Source organism: Cyrtonyx montezumae, unplaced genomic scaffold, assembly GCF_038088225.1.
Source record: "Cyrtonyx montezumae isolate F1298 unplaced genomic scaffold, pur_monq_1.0 scaffold_5, whole genome shotgun sequence".
Lineage (NCBI taxonomy): Eukaryota > Metazoa > Chordata > Aves > Galliformes > Odontophoridae > Cyrtonyx > Cyrtonyx montezumae.
The window spans coordinates 7,882,432-7,897,133 of record NW_027072056.1 but is presented as its reverse complement, the minus strand read 5'-3'; the positions used below and the strand labels follow the sequence as shown (position 1 = coordinate 7,897,133).

At 40.1% G+C, this 14,702-nt stretch overlaps 1 protein-coding gene across 3 annotated transcripts in view; it reads left to right on the top strand.

The window, feature by feature from the left end:
- The window catches only part of DOCK10 (dedicator of cytokinesis 10), a 114,291-nt gene that overhangs the window by 88,854 nt on the left and 10,735 nt on the right, over positions 1–14,702 (top strand). For all 3 annotated transcript variants that reach the window (XM_065748332.1, XM_065748334.1, XM_065748333.1), the window contains exons 39-50: positions 86–187; positions 2,132–2,256; positions 3,852–3,964; positions 4,628–4,765; positions 6,311–6,493; positions 7,282–7,392; positions 7,915–8,130; positions 8,839–8,896; positions 9,223–9,321; positions 10,709–10,815; positions 11,238–11,360; positions 12,322–12,435. In XM_065748332.1, the coding sequence (XP_065604404.1) occupies positions 86–187; positions 2,132–2,256; positions 3,852–3,964; positions 4,628–4,765; positions 6,311–6,493; positions 7,282–7,392; positions 7,915–8,130; positions 8,839–8,896; positions 9,223–9,321; positions 10,709–10,815; positions 11,238–11,360; positions 12,322–12,435 (1,489 nt within the window). The remainder of the gene's footprint in view (positions 1–85; positions 188–2,131; positions 2,257–3,851; positions 3,965–4,627; positions 4,766–6,310; positions 6,494–7,281; positions 7,393–7,914; positions 8,131–8,838; positions 8,897–9,222; positions 9,322–10,708; positions 10,816–11,237; positions 11,361–12,321; positions 12,436–14,702) is intronic.

Below are 14,702 nucleotides of genomic sequence, written 5' to 3'. Positions count from 1 at the left end.
TTGTCAAGCCTTTGTTTGTTCTTCAGAGGCATGACAAAATCAGTGTCACGTTCCTGACAGATTAACAGTTATTTTCTTTTAACAGGAAAATTGCTGCTGCTTTTAAGTTTGTTCAGGGCACCCAGAATAATGGGACGCTTAAAGGCTCAAACTCCTCTGGCCAGGCATCAGGTCTGCTCTCGCAATGGTAATGACACACCTCATTATTAACCCCTATAAAATCACAGCTTTTGCCACCTTGCATCTATCTTACACTGTAACGCCGTTAATTATAAAAAAAGTCGAGACAGTTTGAGTCCCCAGAGCTGTAAACCATAAAAGATTTGAGTCTTCACCTTCAGCTGGACTTTAAAAGCTGATTAAAATGTTACGTTCAGAACAATTCTTATTGTCAATATATTGCTAAGTGATACAGAAATTGTAGCTGTTGTTTTCTGCTTAAATGTCTACTTGAAAGATACTTCAAAGTTTTTCCCAGCCTGAATGAATTCATACGTTTGCATTCTTTAGGGATGAATTTCACGGATGCAGTTAAAATATCAGGAGATTTCTTGCCTCTTGATAATCTGGGGTTGTGATGGAGGAAGTATCTAACCATTCAAAGTCAAACAGAATAGGTGTGCTTGGCCCCTGTCTTTTTAATTCCATGTGGCTATGTGTAACTTAATACTACAGCATTTACCTCCATGTTGCCAGTTCTGCAGTCTCTGTCTTTCAGTCTTTTCTTCCTTCCTCTTCCCAGTCTAATGACTGAGAGATTCAGTTATTCTCATGGGTAGCATGGTAATAAACTGCAAGTGCGGTGTACCTTTAATAATCTTTTTGACCCTTTTATGGAATAGCATGAGATTTTCATAGTTAATAATGTAAAACACTAGAGAGAAAGTGAACTTTTGACTCTTCACTTGTGGTTGTATCTAAGAGCATGCTGAGAAAGTCTCCCTTCCTTTTATGTTTGGATTGTTGACTTTTCTCATTTATGTGTAGCTGGAATTTGCACGCTATTATAAGCATGTACCTTGGAGTGGAAAAGTTAGTACACAGGAGAGAAAGAGGATGTCTTCCCTCCCTCCATGCTTCTTTCTTTGTTCCTGTACTGTAGAGTTTTCAAGACAAAGCACTGCTTTAATTATCCCATCTGGACCTGGCAAGCAGTCTTTAGGAGGCTCTTGTTCTGTTGCACATTCAGTGATGAACAAACATGGTGGCAATCTGGAACGTAGAGAAGCTTCTGCTGACTCCAGGGCCTTTTCACGTTTCCTGCTCACAGATCTGTTGTCCAAATGGCTATTTGTTTGGCCCACTGTAATACTGAGCATTCTTCGATGATGAGCTGAAAGATAATTATGTATTTCAGTTTGCTGAATGCTGGGATGTCACTAGGCTCATAGAGCATCACATTTCTACCAAAGGAAAAAAAGAAAGCAAATATCTCAAGAATTCCAAATTTCTAGTTCACTAGTTTGCTAGGATGTCCACCCAAATTCTTCCACCGTGACCCATCATGGTAGACATGATCACATTGATAGGCAATTTTAGGAAGCTACATTTTAAAATTATAATGCTTAAATAAGTAAAACCTGAGCTTTGACTGATATTAAATCTTTCTGGATTCTGTAGTGGTCACAAATTCGAAATCCTTTCACAAATTACAGTAAATTTTCCATGATAAATGAAATACTTCAGACTGTTTGACAGCATGAAAAGATTGAAAGAACAGACATACAAACACAGAAAAATTTTCATTGTCATTCTCATTATTACTTTTCCCCTCACAGAAGCTGCTTAGCTGTATTTGTTCTGTCATGAGTGTGGTCTATTTCTCCTGTGTTCTTTTTGTGACAGGACTAATCTCAATTTCTTTTCAGCTGAAGTCAGTTTTCTAAACATCAGCCAGCTATTTAAGCTGGTGTTTTTTTAAAAATACTCCACGAGTTTCATCTCCTGTGATCTCCAGAACATCTGTTCATCTGTTTGTTTTGTTCACCTCTCTAACAGTGTCTTTGTTTCTGTGAAAAATTCTGCACTGCTTGGTTTCACTTCTCATTTGAGAAGTATCTCAGAAAAATCAGTATAGGGATGATCAGTTTATTCTTTATTTCTATTTTTTAATGGTACCTTTGGATTTCAGGATGCACTCTACTTCTGGTCACGATGGCCACAAGCATCACAGATCTCAGACATTACCAATAATCCGTGGCAAAAATGCACTTTCTAACCCCAAACTACTGCAGATGATAGACAGTAGTACTGCATGTAAGTACCAAAAATGTTTTTACTTCCCTCTAGGCTTCTATGGGATTTGGATCAAGCTCTAGACAATTAGATTTGTTTTCATGCTTGTCTGGGAGAGGTGTCCTGGAGGGAATCAGAGCTACTGAATTTACACATTTTTTTTTTTTTTAAGACACTAAGAAATCAGAGCTTAAAAAGTTGACTTTGAGTTCATTAATTCATTCTGGGTTGGTTTTTTTTAGTTTTTTTTTTAATTAACCTGACATATTTCAGTAGCCTTAATGATAGGTAATCCTCCCCGCTCTTCAGCATTTCTTCTGTCTATGGGTATGTAGTTGGTGTACAGTCAGTGCTGGCTGAAATATTACCTTTACTGAACTAAGCAATAAGAGTGACCTTTTCAGGACAGAAGGTTCTTTTCCATTTGGACTGTTTCAGAATTTGGTATTTTTTTTGTCACCTCATGACAGCATACATTATGAAATAAAGGGTATATCATGCATCTGGATCAAGTGTCTTTTCAGAGTAGCGTAAGAAGATAAATCCCAGTAATTGGTGTGGTGTGTACTCAGTGTGTGTTTTAGTTTAAATTAAGCACTGTACTATCATCCCTGTGAAGCATCTTGACTGAGCTATTGCTAATTCAATTTACTTTGTAGCAAAAATGAATGTACAGGAATTTATACGGTGTCAAAGTTTGCAGGCAAAGTCTACAGTTCTTGTTTTATTCTTGTCCTCGGATTATGACACCTGTAACACTGCCACCTTTATACCATGTAAAAATCTCTACTGCTTAAAAGGCAGTTTTCCACTGTATCTAAAAATGAAGGTCTGTTACATACTGGTGGTAACAGTCAAGAAAGCTGAGTTTATGTGGAGTGATGTCCTTTGTTAGATCACCCTGACTGTTCATGAAGAATAGAAAGGCTTTCAGGCACCCTCCCGCAGCATTATTATTAATGAATTCAGAATCTTCAGTCAGAAGAGAAAAAGATCCCAAGTTACCTTTGCAAGGTTAATAAGCTGAAAGTTGCTAATAGAGAAAGAATGTGAAACTCCCCTGAGTTTATCCAGAGATAAACTACACACCTTTGTCTTTGTTTTCTGAGGAAGGATTTTACTCATGATAGTAGTTTATGAGATTACTATCTGTAATAACCCAGTTCACCAGGCAGTCTGACCTTGACCCGTTCTGGAAGATGCTATGTACTTTTAGAGTTGTCATCCTAAATAAGACACACAAGTTCTGGTATTCTGGCTGACAGATTGTGCTCTATCTATATTTCTGGAACCTGGAAGTTTTCAGTAGAGGTTGTAACTATGAGTTCAAAGTCATCTAACCTGTTAGGTTCCTTTCATCCCTTGAGGCCAAACAGAAACAATGAAAGCATATATACACATAGCTGGTGCAACTGAGAGAAACTGAATCAAATGCACAGCCCCTTCCATCTCCCATGAGCATTTTTCTTTAAAGTACCCTTTAATTTAAATGTACCGTTAGGATAAGATCTCTTACTGCATAGAGATTGGATGACCTGATTGCAAAATTACGTTATCTTTAATGAAAAGATGGATTGATCTCAGAAGATGGATTGTCACTGCTTCATGTGTTCTAGGCAACTCGAATGAAACAGACATTATACAATATGTGGACACAGAGGCAAACATTGCTACAGAAGTCTCCCTCACAATTCTTGACCTGTTGTGTCTGTACACTCTGAACCACCAGGTATGTTTTGCTGTTTTGTTTTCTGCTTGAAGTGTTGCCGTGTGAGTCATGCAGTAGGGGAAAGATCTTGAGGGTCAGGGACGCAGGAGACTTAAAGTGCCTGAGACTGCAAAATCAGGAAATAAGATAACAGTCCTCAGTGAGGGTATTTAATGAAGGGTTTGGGTTCACAGCACACGAGTAGAAAGATGGGAAGCAGAGCATCCTGCATATCCAAATCTATATACAGCTCTGCTCTGCATGAAAGGGTTGCTCATCTACTAATGTCACCTCATCTCGCTCACAATCATCTGTATCTGCTCAAGCTGGCAGACTAATCCTCTGCTCTTTAAAAAACATTCTTTTAATGTCAGCTCAGATGACTTGTTGAAGGTCTCAGAGCTACAAAAGAGCAAGCAGCTCCTTTCAGATTTAACGTCTCACTTCAGCACCCTTAAATCTGGTGTATGCCATCCACAAGTAGGAGTACAGGGAAAGTGCTACCCTTAGAAAACTGCAAGTAAAAAGAGCCTGCAGCAAGCTGGGACTGCCTCATCCCCTGAGATTTTAGGGCAGACTGAAAAAAGCACCTCATGAGGAGCACTCTTAATGTGAAGTCTATAAGTCAACATCTGTTTGTCCACTTTAATAACCAGCATGTCCTGTCATGTGTCTGCTTTTCAGAGGCAGCTCCAGCAATCTGATTGCCAGAATGCACTGATGAAGAAGGTCTTTGACACGCACATGCTCTTTTTGCAAATCAACCAGTCAGCAGCAGCTCTCAAGCATGTCTTTGCTGCCCTCCGGCTGTTTGTAGGCAAGGTAACTATGGTTTTCTTCTGTTAATCTGACCTATTAATGTTACAGAAAGTACAGCTTGAAGGTAGTTGAGTACTTTGACAATTTTCACCATCACTCATTCATGAAGGTCTTCTGATTTATTCTGATTAAAAGCAGGAAGCTCACAACTTCTGAAAAACTAGATCTGTTGGAAAATGAAAATATTGAAATTCTCTGTGAAAGCAAGGCTTGTAAAGTATACAAGTAAAATCCCATCTGTCTGGTGTCTGGCTGTGTCACAGCACTCTTGGCTTTCATGCTTTTGTTACCTATGGAAAAAAGCTTGAAATCCTAGAGGTCTCTGGTCCTCATGGTAGATAACTCAGTTGCAGAATCAAGCAGTGAATGGGTACATCTGTCCCCAGAGGAGCTGGCAGGCGGTTATTTCATAGGCTTTACCAGAAAGTCACCTGAAGTATTACATTTTTACAAATATGTCATTTTCAACATGGAACATATTCTGAACAAACTCTATTTGCTTGCATTGCATGTATATAAGTAATTGTGAGCAATTAGACACTTTGCCAACTGCAAAGGCTGCCCAATTTCCAAGTCATGTGCTTAGATGAGATTCTCTTATAAATAACCAAAATGTAGCATAAAGATGAAAATCGATATGGGGAAGTGAGAATAACCATGGCCTCATCTCCCAGATTTTTCTGTGAAGCACAACAGTGTAGATAAGTTTAAACCATATAGCCTCCTTTTCTGATGATCAGAGGAAAGAAATCATGCTTCTCACAGTAACACTCCTAGGGGATGGGCAAAATGTAATGTAGATCAGCCGCAGACAGCTTTCAATTGCATACCAGACAGTCAGAAATGAAGGAAGTACATGCAGTGGGGAGGATGAATAAATACCCAGGATTGGCCTTTTCATTCATCCCATAGCTCTCAAGATTAATTTCTCCCTTTGTAGTTCTGTGGGAGAAAGGATCAGTTTGGGTCCCTGCAGCAGAATGTTCTGGGCAGAACTTGAGATCCACGGCCAGAATGTACTTGTTCCACCTTTCATTGCTCTGTCTTCTGTTGTATTCACCCTGTTTATAAAATAGCACATATCACTTACGGAGCTGTCCTTCACCCTTTTGGTTCTAGCTCTTGACTGCTGGAAGTTCAGTGACTGTAGCTCAGAGCATTTTCTTTCTTCTGAGCAGCTTTTATAGCAGAGCAGACCACCCCCCCCCCTCTTTTCCTGTTTAGCTATTCTGCATTCTTTGCAGATAGGCTGCTCTGCTTTTATGCTTGCTGTGTACCAGCTGCTGTCTGGACTTCTCAGAGGTCAGTCTGATTGATGCATTGCATATGGTGTTTGCATGAAAACCTGTGTGCAGTTTTTACTTAAACTTGATTTGCACATGGGATTTATGTTTAGCCGGTGGCTAATTTCTTCACTAAACCCTGGTGTCAGTGCATATGTGAAAGATGGCTTTTTTTACTGAAAGCATGACAGACAAACGCTATTGACTCAGAATAATTGTAACAAGGCATGAGAGCTTATATCCACACTTTTTTTTTTCCCAATAGTTCCCATCAGCATTCTTCCAAGGACAAGCAGATCTCTGTGGCTCACTTTGCTATGAAATCCTGAAATGTTGTAACCATAGGTCACGTTCAACTCAGATGGAGGCGTCTGCGCTTCTTTATTTTTTCATGAGAAAGAACTTTGAATTTAATAAGCAGAAATCAATAGTCAGATCCCATCTTCAGGTGAGTCAAGTGTAAGATCATCAGTATTTACCTGATGTGCTTTTGTTCTGTCGTTACTGCTATTATTGTTATGCATTGCAGCAAAGCAGTTCATTTGAATTCCCCAGCCAGTTATCTGTGGCAGTTTGATTCTTCTGCCAAGTTTGAAGGCTGAATTCTCTGTTCTTGGCCTATTCGGCTCTGTTCCAAGGAGAGACAACAGCTGCAAATTCAGCCACATGGCCAAGTAAATCAGATATGTGGCTTTTCTTGAATCATGTGCATTGCTTACAGCACTGAGAGCATAGCTGATGAAGCAGCTAAACAGAATCTAATAATATAGTAATAGAGACTTACAGCACAGTAACAATGCACTTATATTGCACAATGGAAATTTACAATCCCTGTGTTCAGAGTAGAGATGCAGTGGTAGAACAAGGCGTAGTGGCTTTTAATTAAAAGAGGGTAAATTTCCATCATGTCATAAAAATTCTTGGCTCTGAGGGTGGCAAGGCATTAGAAGGGTTACTCACTGAAGTTGTAGATGCTCCATCCCTGGAAGTGTTCCAAGGGTGAATGGGGCCCTGAGCAGCCTGCTTCAGTGGGAGGTGTCCCAGCCTACAGCAGGGACTTGAAACTAGATGATCTTTTAGGTCCAAGTGCATTTCTGCTAGGCTGGTACATCAAGTTACGTTAAAACAGACATTAAAAAACTGTTCAGAAGTTTTGATGTTTTTTTGCTAATTGCACCCTGTTCTTTTTTGCCTTTTTTTCCCCTCCTTCTTTGGGTTTCTTTGCTACTTGTACAGCTCATCAAAGCAGTGAGTCAGCTGATAGCAGATGCAGGGATTGGCGGATCCCGGTTTCAACATTCACTCGCAATTATAAATAACTTTGCTAATGGAGATAAGCAGATGAAAGTAAGAAACTTCTTTTTTATCAATTGCTACCTCTTTCAAAATGTCAGCGACTTCAGAGGAGCAAGTGCTTCTGTGAATAAAATTGCTGACTTGGGTTAGACACCGAGTTGTGTATACAGTGTGCTTCTGTCAGGCAACCGCACATTAATGAAAATGTTCATGAATCACCAAATTAATAATTTAGATTGACAGGTTTCTATTTGAAATGTGTTAATTTGTTACTTGCTGCTTAATTTGTTCTCAGAAAGATATTTCAGCTACCTGATATAGAGAAGATGCTATGTATTTAACTGATGAAATGCTACTGCGATTAACAAACGATCTTAAAGTCTACAAATGGTCCCTAGTCTGTTCAGTAGATGTGTACCAAAAATATGCATGACAGTGTAAAATGTATGCATGCTGTTGAACCAGACGAACTGTGGGGAAGGGGAGATGTTCCATAAGCAGAACAGGAGCTTGGTCAGGGGTGCGTGTGGTTCTTTGGATGGTTTAGTGATGTATTGCTTATCTTTCCCAAAGAACGTTAATTTCCCAGCAGAGGTGAAGGATCTGACCAAACGCATCAGAACAGTTTTGATGGCCACAGCTCAGATGAAGGAACATGAGAAAGACCCTGAGATGCTTGTGGACCTGCAGTACAGCCTAGCAAATTCCTATGCCAGCACACCTGAATTACGCAGGACCTGGCTTGAAAGCATGGCCAAGATTCACGCAAGAAATGGAGATTTATCAGAGGTAATTTATAAACAATTGAGTAGGAAATGCATTTGTCATTAGGCTGAGATGTTCTGATGAAAAGGGCCATAACAGCAATGATTTGAGAGATGTATACAATCTGTCATACACTGGAAGACAGGTTTGAGCAACACTTAGAGATGTGATGTGCTTGTTATCCCAGTTTGCTTAATTGTGACAGTGCCTGGTGCATGCTTGAGCAAGATTTAACAGCATCTGAAGGTGGAGCTGTGTCCAGCATCATGTTAGCATCTCAATCTCCTAACTCTATGAGGCATAGCAGTGTGAGGTTATAAACAGTGCTTAATTTATATACAGGTTTTTATGTTGTTCTTTTTTCCACCTTAAACGCTGTAGGAGAGAAGTTGGTCTGTAACATGACCTTTTAATAAAAAACTGAATGGGTGATGCAAATCTCTGGTACATAGCCCAGCAATATTGCATTTACTAAGTGATCTTATGTTGTTCTGTTGAGCAAATTTCCTGGTGTCCTCGTTTATTTCTTAGTCTGTGCTTTTACATGTTGCATTCAGTGAAGTTAACACTGGAGAGAACAATCATCTTTTAATCCTTCTTGTCAAATTCTGTTACATTAATTTAGCTCTCTCTCTTCTGTGGTGCAACTTGTCAGCGATGGAATTACTCCTTATCACACATATCCTAAGTCAGTGTGCTTTAATATCTGTGCAAATCTTGGTCTCATTGCAGGCTGCTATGTGCTACATTCATATTGCTGCTCTCATTGCGGAGTACCTAAAAAGAAAGGGTAAGATCAATTTATTCAAAATCAATCCTATATATTTATAAATCATATTTTGAAAATAATTTTGATTGCTCTCTTGTCCTTACTTTTAAGTAAAACATTCTTAAATCTGCTCAAATTCTACCTAAGTACTTTATTTTTAATACAGTGTAAGTACTAGTCTTAGCACTAGGACAGTGACAGTGTGTGTTTTGTGTGGAGGGTTAATTAAAGGTTTAGTAAGTTAGTGCTCAAGGAGAACGCTTCACTTGTTAATGTGCTGTTATTAAATATGCATGTATTAACACATACCAGTAGCAGTATACTAATACCATCTTACACTACCATAGGTTACTGGAAAATGGAAAAGATTTGTACCTCACGTATGCTCCTGGAGGATGGTCAAGTCTCTGATAGTAATGTGTTACTAACAACTCACACTGGAGGAAGTGAGTGCTCTAACCGTGCCTGTTTATGGGTCAGATAACATGGCTAGGGAATCAAATTACTATTCTTCAACTCATCTGGAAAAATATCTACCAAACTGAAAATATTTATAGTGCATGTTGATGGCTGTAACAGCAAGTAATGTCAGAAACATTGTGTTGCTTTCCTGATGCTATTTGACTGGTTTGATGAATTGCACAGACCATCCGTGGTTAAGGGGTCTTCTCAGCACAGAGCAGTCTGCTCTTCATCAGCAGTCCTCTCAGCTCAATTGGTGTTTAGCATACAAATCCACATGCAGTTCCTTTGACTGTCTAAACCTGGGGGACAAGGACAGAATTAGCATCAATTAATATCAGTTTATTCATATGTAACTTTACATATATAAAGATTTTTTTTTAGTCTTTGATGCTTATTGGAGAAATAAAAGTGCAGACTTAATGTTTTTGAAATGCTTCCATGTGTTGTTGTTTAGTTCATTAAATGTGCATTTCAAAGGAGTTTTCAGCTTGAGATATTTCAGTAGTATTCATAAAGAGCAATTTCCAGGGTCAAAAGCAAATATAGCTGGGGAAGAGAATACTTAGTTTTGGAAAGACCATGATTCTCTGATAACTCATCTGTGGATAAGATGAAAGGGGCCTTCTGTACACAGCAGTATTTCAGGGACAGCTCACTTTTACACTTTGCATGAATAACAGATCACAGAAAATAGAGTGAAGAACTTTTGGGTAATTTTAAACCTACACATCAGTAAAAAGTTGCTCAAAACTTGGCAGAGGGAAGGCCTTCCTCAGCATCCAGTCTGAGATGCCTACAAGAGCTCCTTGAGCAGCACAGCAGTCAGGCTGCTGTCCCAGGACAGGGTAAGGAGCACAGCTACCAGGGCATCCTTGAGCCCAGCAGAGGCACAGCTTGTTCTGGAGCAGCCACCTCTGCATCAGCTGCAATGAGCCTGTGGCAACTGTGCCCCTCTGTTGGGATGGGATGGGTGGAACAAGTGCAAGTCCCAGCACTTATTAGGTGCCTATACTGGTTTTGTGAATGTAAGTTGTCACCCTTCATCTTCAATGGAAATTCCAGTATGGAGGAGTGTGGCACGTGTAGCACAGTGCAGCTAAGGAACTGAAATGACAAAGGGGAATAAGATTGCTTCAGAAAAATATTGTAGTTACCTTTTCCCTGCATAAATAGATCTATTTCATAGGGGAAATGTATAATAGTCTCAAACTCAGTCAGTTCTATTTGTACATCTCATCACTTGAGCTGTGGGGAAGAAGAAGTAACAAACCTCATCAATTAATTCAGCTTTGTTTTAATGGCATCCACTAACTTTAAGTGTGTGGTGATTCAGTCATTAATTGATGCTGTTTTGACTTGCACTTCAAGGCTTATTTTCCATGGGATGGCCTGCTTTTCTGAGCATTACCCCCAACATTAAAGAAGAAGGTGCTATGAAGGAGGACTCTGGGATGCAAGATACTCCGTATAATGAGGTCAGTGGCATTAACCTTTATAGACTTGTTTTATGCTTCCAGTCAGCTGCATTTCTAATTGATGCCTATACAACAAATTATAGTGAGAGCACACTTCACCCAACGTTAAAGGCATGCTGCTTTTGAGTGAAATGTCATAGCTGTTTTGCTTAATAGCTGCCATAGGTATTGAGCTGAGTAGGACATTAAGTACCAGAGTTGGAGCACACAGTTCTTCTGAATGAGGTGTCAGTTATTACCATGTCACTGCGATATCAATTTGTTGCCTAAAGAAGTGCTAGGTCACCAGTACCTGACTAAACATGGTGTGATTGGACTAAACTTGACTATAGAAGATACAGAATAAAAATAAAACAGTGGGTAGGTACTTTTCCTATGTAGTTATTAGTGAAGTGCTTACGTGGTTACTTGTGGAATTGCAGAACATCCTGGTGGAGCAGCTGGAGCTGTGTGTTGAATACTTGTGGAAGTCTGAGAGATATGAGCTTATTGCTGAGGTTAACAAGCCCATCATTGCTGTTTTTGAGAAGCAGAGGGACTTTAAAGTAAGTTCTTTTTTATTTTGAAAATCAGTGTAAGCCAACAGTGAAGGTCAATGTTTTTAAATGAATGTGCTTTCTTTAAAGGAGTATTTTATTCTTTCTGTCTGTTATTTCTCCTTTTAGCGTTTCACGCTATGGGTAAATAAAAAAAGTTTGGTTTCTTTTCCACATCAATGCATCCATAAATGAACAGAAGTTTTTCAAGCAAATCAACCTCTAAGGATCATCAAAGCCATAGCAACATAGCTAGCCCCATTTCATTGAGAGCCTTTTTCTTATGTGCCTTGTTACATGTCCTCATGGAGAATCTACCTCAGTTAAACGATGACTGTGAACATTTTACATAAGTTTCTAAACCAAAATCACATTTCCACTGTATTTGAGTTTAGGAACAGCTGATAAAGTGTGTGATCGCTTCATGACTCCAGCATTTCTTCATTTCTTGTTTACTTGTCAAATTCAAAACATAATGGATAACCTAATGATGTTCTGGTTTAAAATTAGTAAAACGGAAAAGTAGTAGGTATAAGCTGTATTTTGAAGTCCCCAGATTTAAACTCAGTTCAACTCTTGGCTCTCTACACGGGACAGCTATTTGTGGTGGGAGCCATGGGCAGCCCATCTGTGTGTGGGAGCTTATCTGGGTTGGCACTGTGCCCTTTCCTGCACATAGAGTACCTGCTTTCTCTGACCACTTAGAAGGTTCCTTTCACTGCTTGTTCGTGAGGTGCAGAGTGACGCTGCACAGAATGACACTCTGCTATAAACTGCATGCTCAGAAGATGTCAAAAGCCTTGAAATAAATCTTTAATGACAAGGTTAAACTATTCCCTTGACAGGTATAGCCACCTTTGCAAAGGTTTGGGTATCTAGTTAAAGCAAGCTGTGCTTGTGCAGAGCCTCAGTATTGTTTCCCAAAGAACTTGTTCCTCCTCACCTCCCCTCTCGTGCTCTCTTCATGCAGAGGCTGTCTGACCTGTACTACGACATCCACCGCTCGTACCTGAAGGTTGCAGAGGTAGTAAACTCTGAGAAGCGTCTGTTTGGGCGGTACTACCGTGTTGCATTTTATGGGCAGGTAAGTTGGCTTGAGTTCTTTTGACAAATTCTTGGATTTCAGCCAGTACCTTCTAATCATTCTGTATTTCAGGGAAGCTAAAACAGTCAACAGGGAATCATGGAGTAAAAAGTGCATCATGGGTCAAACTCTAAGGAGGCTTTTACTCAGAGAAGAGAGCACTCAGTTGCATCTGTGTAAATTGCTACTTTGGATTTAGTGGTGCAGTGGAGAACAGACATTTGCATTGAATTTAGTCCTTGACTTTGACCAAAAAAATCAAGTCTGAGGCAGGCCCTTTTTTTCAGAATAAAACTGAAATGAAACTGAGTAAAACATCTTTCTTATATGGCCTTCTCTTTTCTTAGAGCTTAAAGCAGAGCGGTATGCAGTAGATGTTTTGCTCTGTATCTCCCTGCCTGGCTTCTGCTTTCAGGCCACCTCTGATTCTTTGCAATATAATCTAGAATAGTTTTATTCCCTTTGTTGTGCTTCAGCATTGTCAAAGCATTACTTTGTGCTTTCTTCCACTACAAACCAGTATAGAAATTCAGCATGCTCTTTTAAGACCTGTTTTTGACAAGCATGCAATCAATACTTTAAAACAAGGTGTGTAAACAACAGATTGATGTGAATCATTCTGTTTGCTAACTAGATTTTAATGCAGAAATTTGCTCTTTTCTCCTTTTGATCTTATTCAGGCTGTGGTAAGTCTAGCTCTTTTGCATGTTTTCTTTAATTCTCCTCACGTCTTCCATCCTTCCCTGTACTTAACATTAACTTTCCCGCACTCTCAGTTCTTTAGTTTGTGGCAGATAAAATAACGTTGTTCCATTCATTATGGCATCTTGCACACTAATTTTTGTTTGTTCAGTTACCTGAACTACAAAGCTGTATCTGTCACTATGTTGTGTGTGCACTGTGGGGCTCAATGCTGTCACCTCACCTCAGTGACAGTTTCCCTCTCAGCTTCACTGGGTGCAGGATTGGACCCCTTCTTTCTGTGCTGAAAAACTCAGTGTCACACTAACGCTGTTTGAATGCAAGATTGCTTTCCTGGCCTGTGCAGCAGCTCCAGAGTGAAGGCTGTTGTCCATCTGTGTTTGGTGGCAGGAGTAATTGAGCACCCTGGGCAAGGGGCAACCACAAGCCCCACACTCTCTTGTTTGGAGTGAGCAATTTTGGGATTCAGAGGGTGGTGATGAGTCCTGACTCTCCCTACAGATCAGCAAAAGTGAACTTGCCAAATGGAGGAAAGCAAGCTGCTGTACCTGAGGAAGAGTAGCATTTTAACTTATGCCCTTCCTCAAACTGGGGACAGTGGAAGAGCAAATAGGACTCTTTGCTTGCAGCTCCTTGCTGGGGCTGCCCCTGTGCTGTCCCCCCTCGAGCAGCCAGGCTCATGTAGTAAAGCTCCATCTAAGTGGGTAAATTAGCTGCAGCAGTTCTGCTCAAGTGGGTTAACATCTCTGTTACAGTGCAATGGCTTTCAGCTGCCAGTGCCACTAGGGCAACTTCATTTAAACAGCTTTAGTGTTTGAAAGCATATGACTTTTTCATAGCTGTGTGTTGCTCAGTTTATTCCCTGGTGCACATGGATACTGAGCTCTAAACGCAAACAAGCACAGCTTCTTCATTTCCTTTTGCAGATGAGATTTTATGTGGCAGAAAGTGGGACTGCTCTGTACTGCTCCTTGCAGAGACATAGTGACTAAAGCATATGGCGCAGTGCAAATAATTAAAGGTAGATTATTCCCATCAACATTACTGGTGCCTCATTTACCAAGGATAATAGCACTCAGTGTGCAAAACCATTTAAGGAAGGTGTACCAACACGAAGCGCCACATGAGGTGTAGGAATTACAGATAGGGATTGACTGCATAGAGGATGGAGAGAGAATTGTGCACTCCCACATACTGCACATTTTTTCCCTGCAGAAGGTTTCCTTTCTGTGTTTGTCAGCCCTTTTGTCCCTTGTGCCATTTGCTTCCATGATGACTGTACAGGTGGAAAGGTGTGGAGCCCTGTGTTTCTTCTATTGCCAGAACTGTTTGCAGGCCTCCATGCCTGTCGTGTCTCCACCGGAGAGTTCTGTTCACCAGTTCAGAGAGCCAGATCTCAATGCAGCTGCTGTTTAAAGCTGTACAGTCTATTAGGGCCTTTGGTGATAGCATCTCATTGCACCACCAAGTGGCCACACTAGCTATGAGTCAGGGCTTATGATTTTATTCACAGACGAATGTTTCGAGAAGTCAAGATCTTTCTTGAATTTTATATGTGTATACAT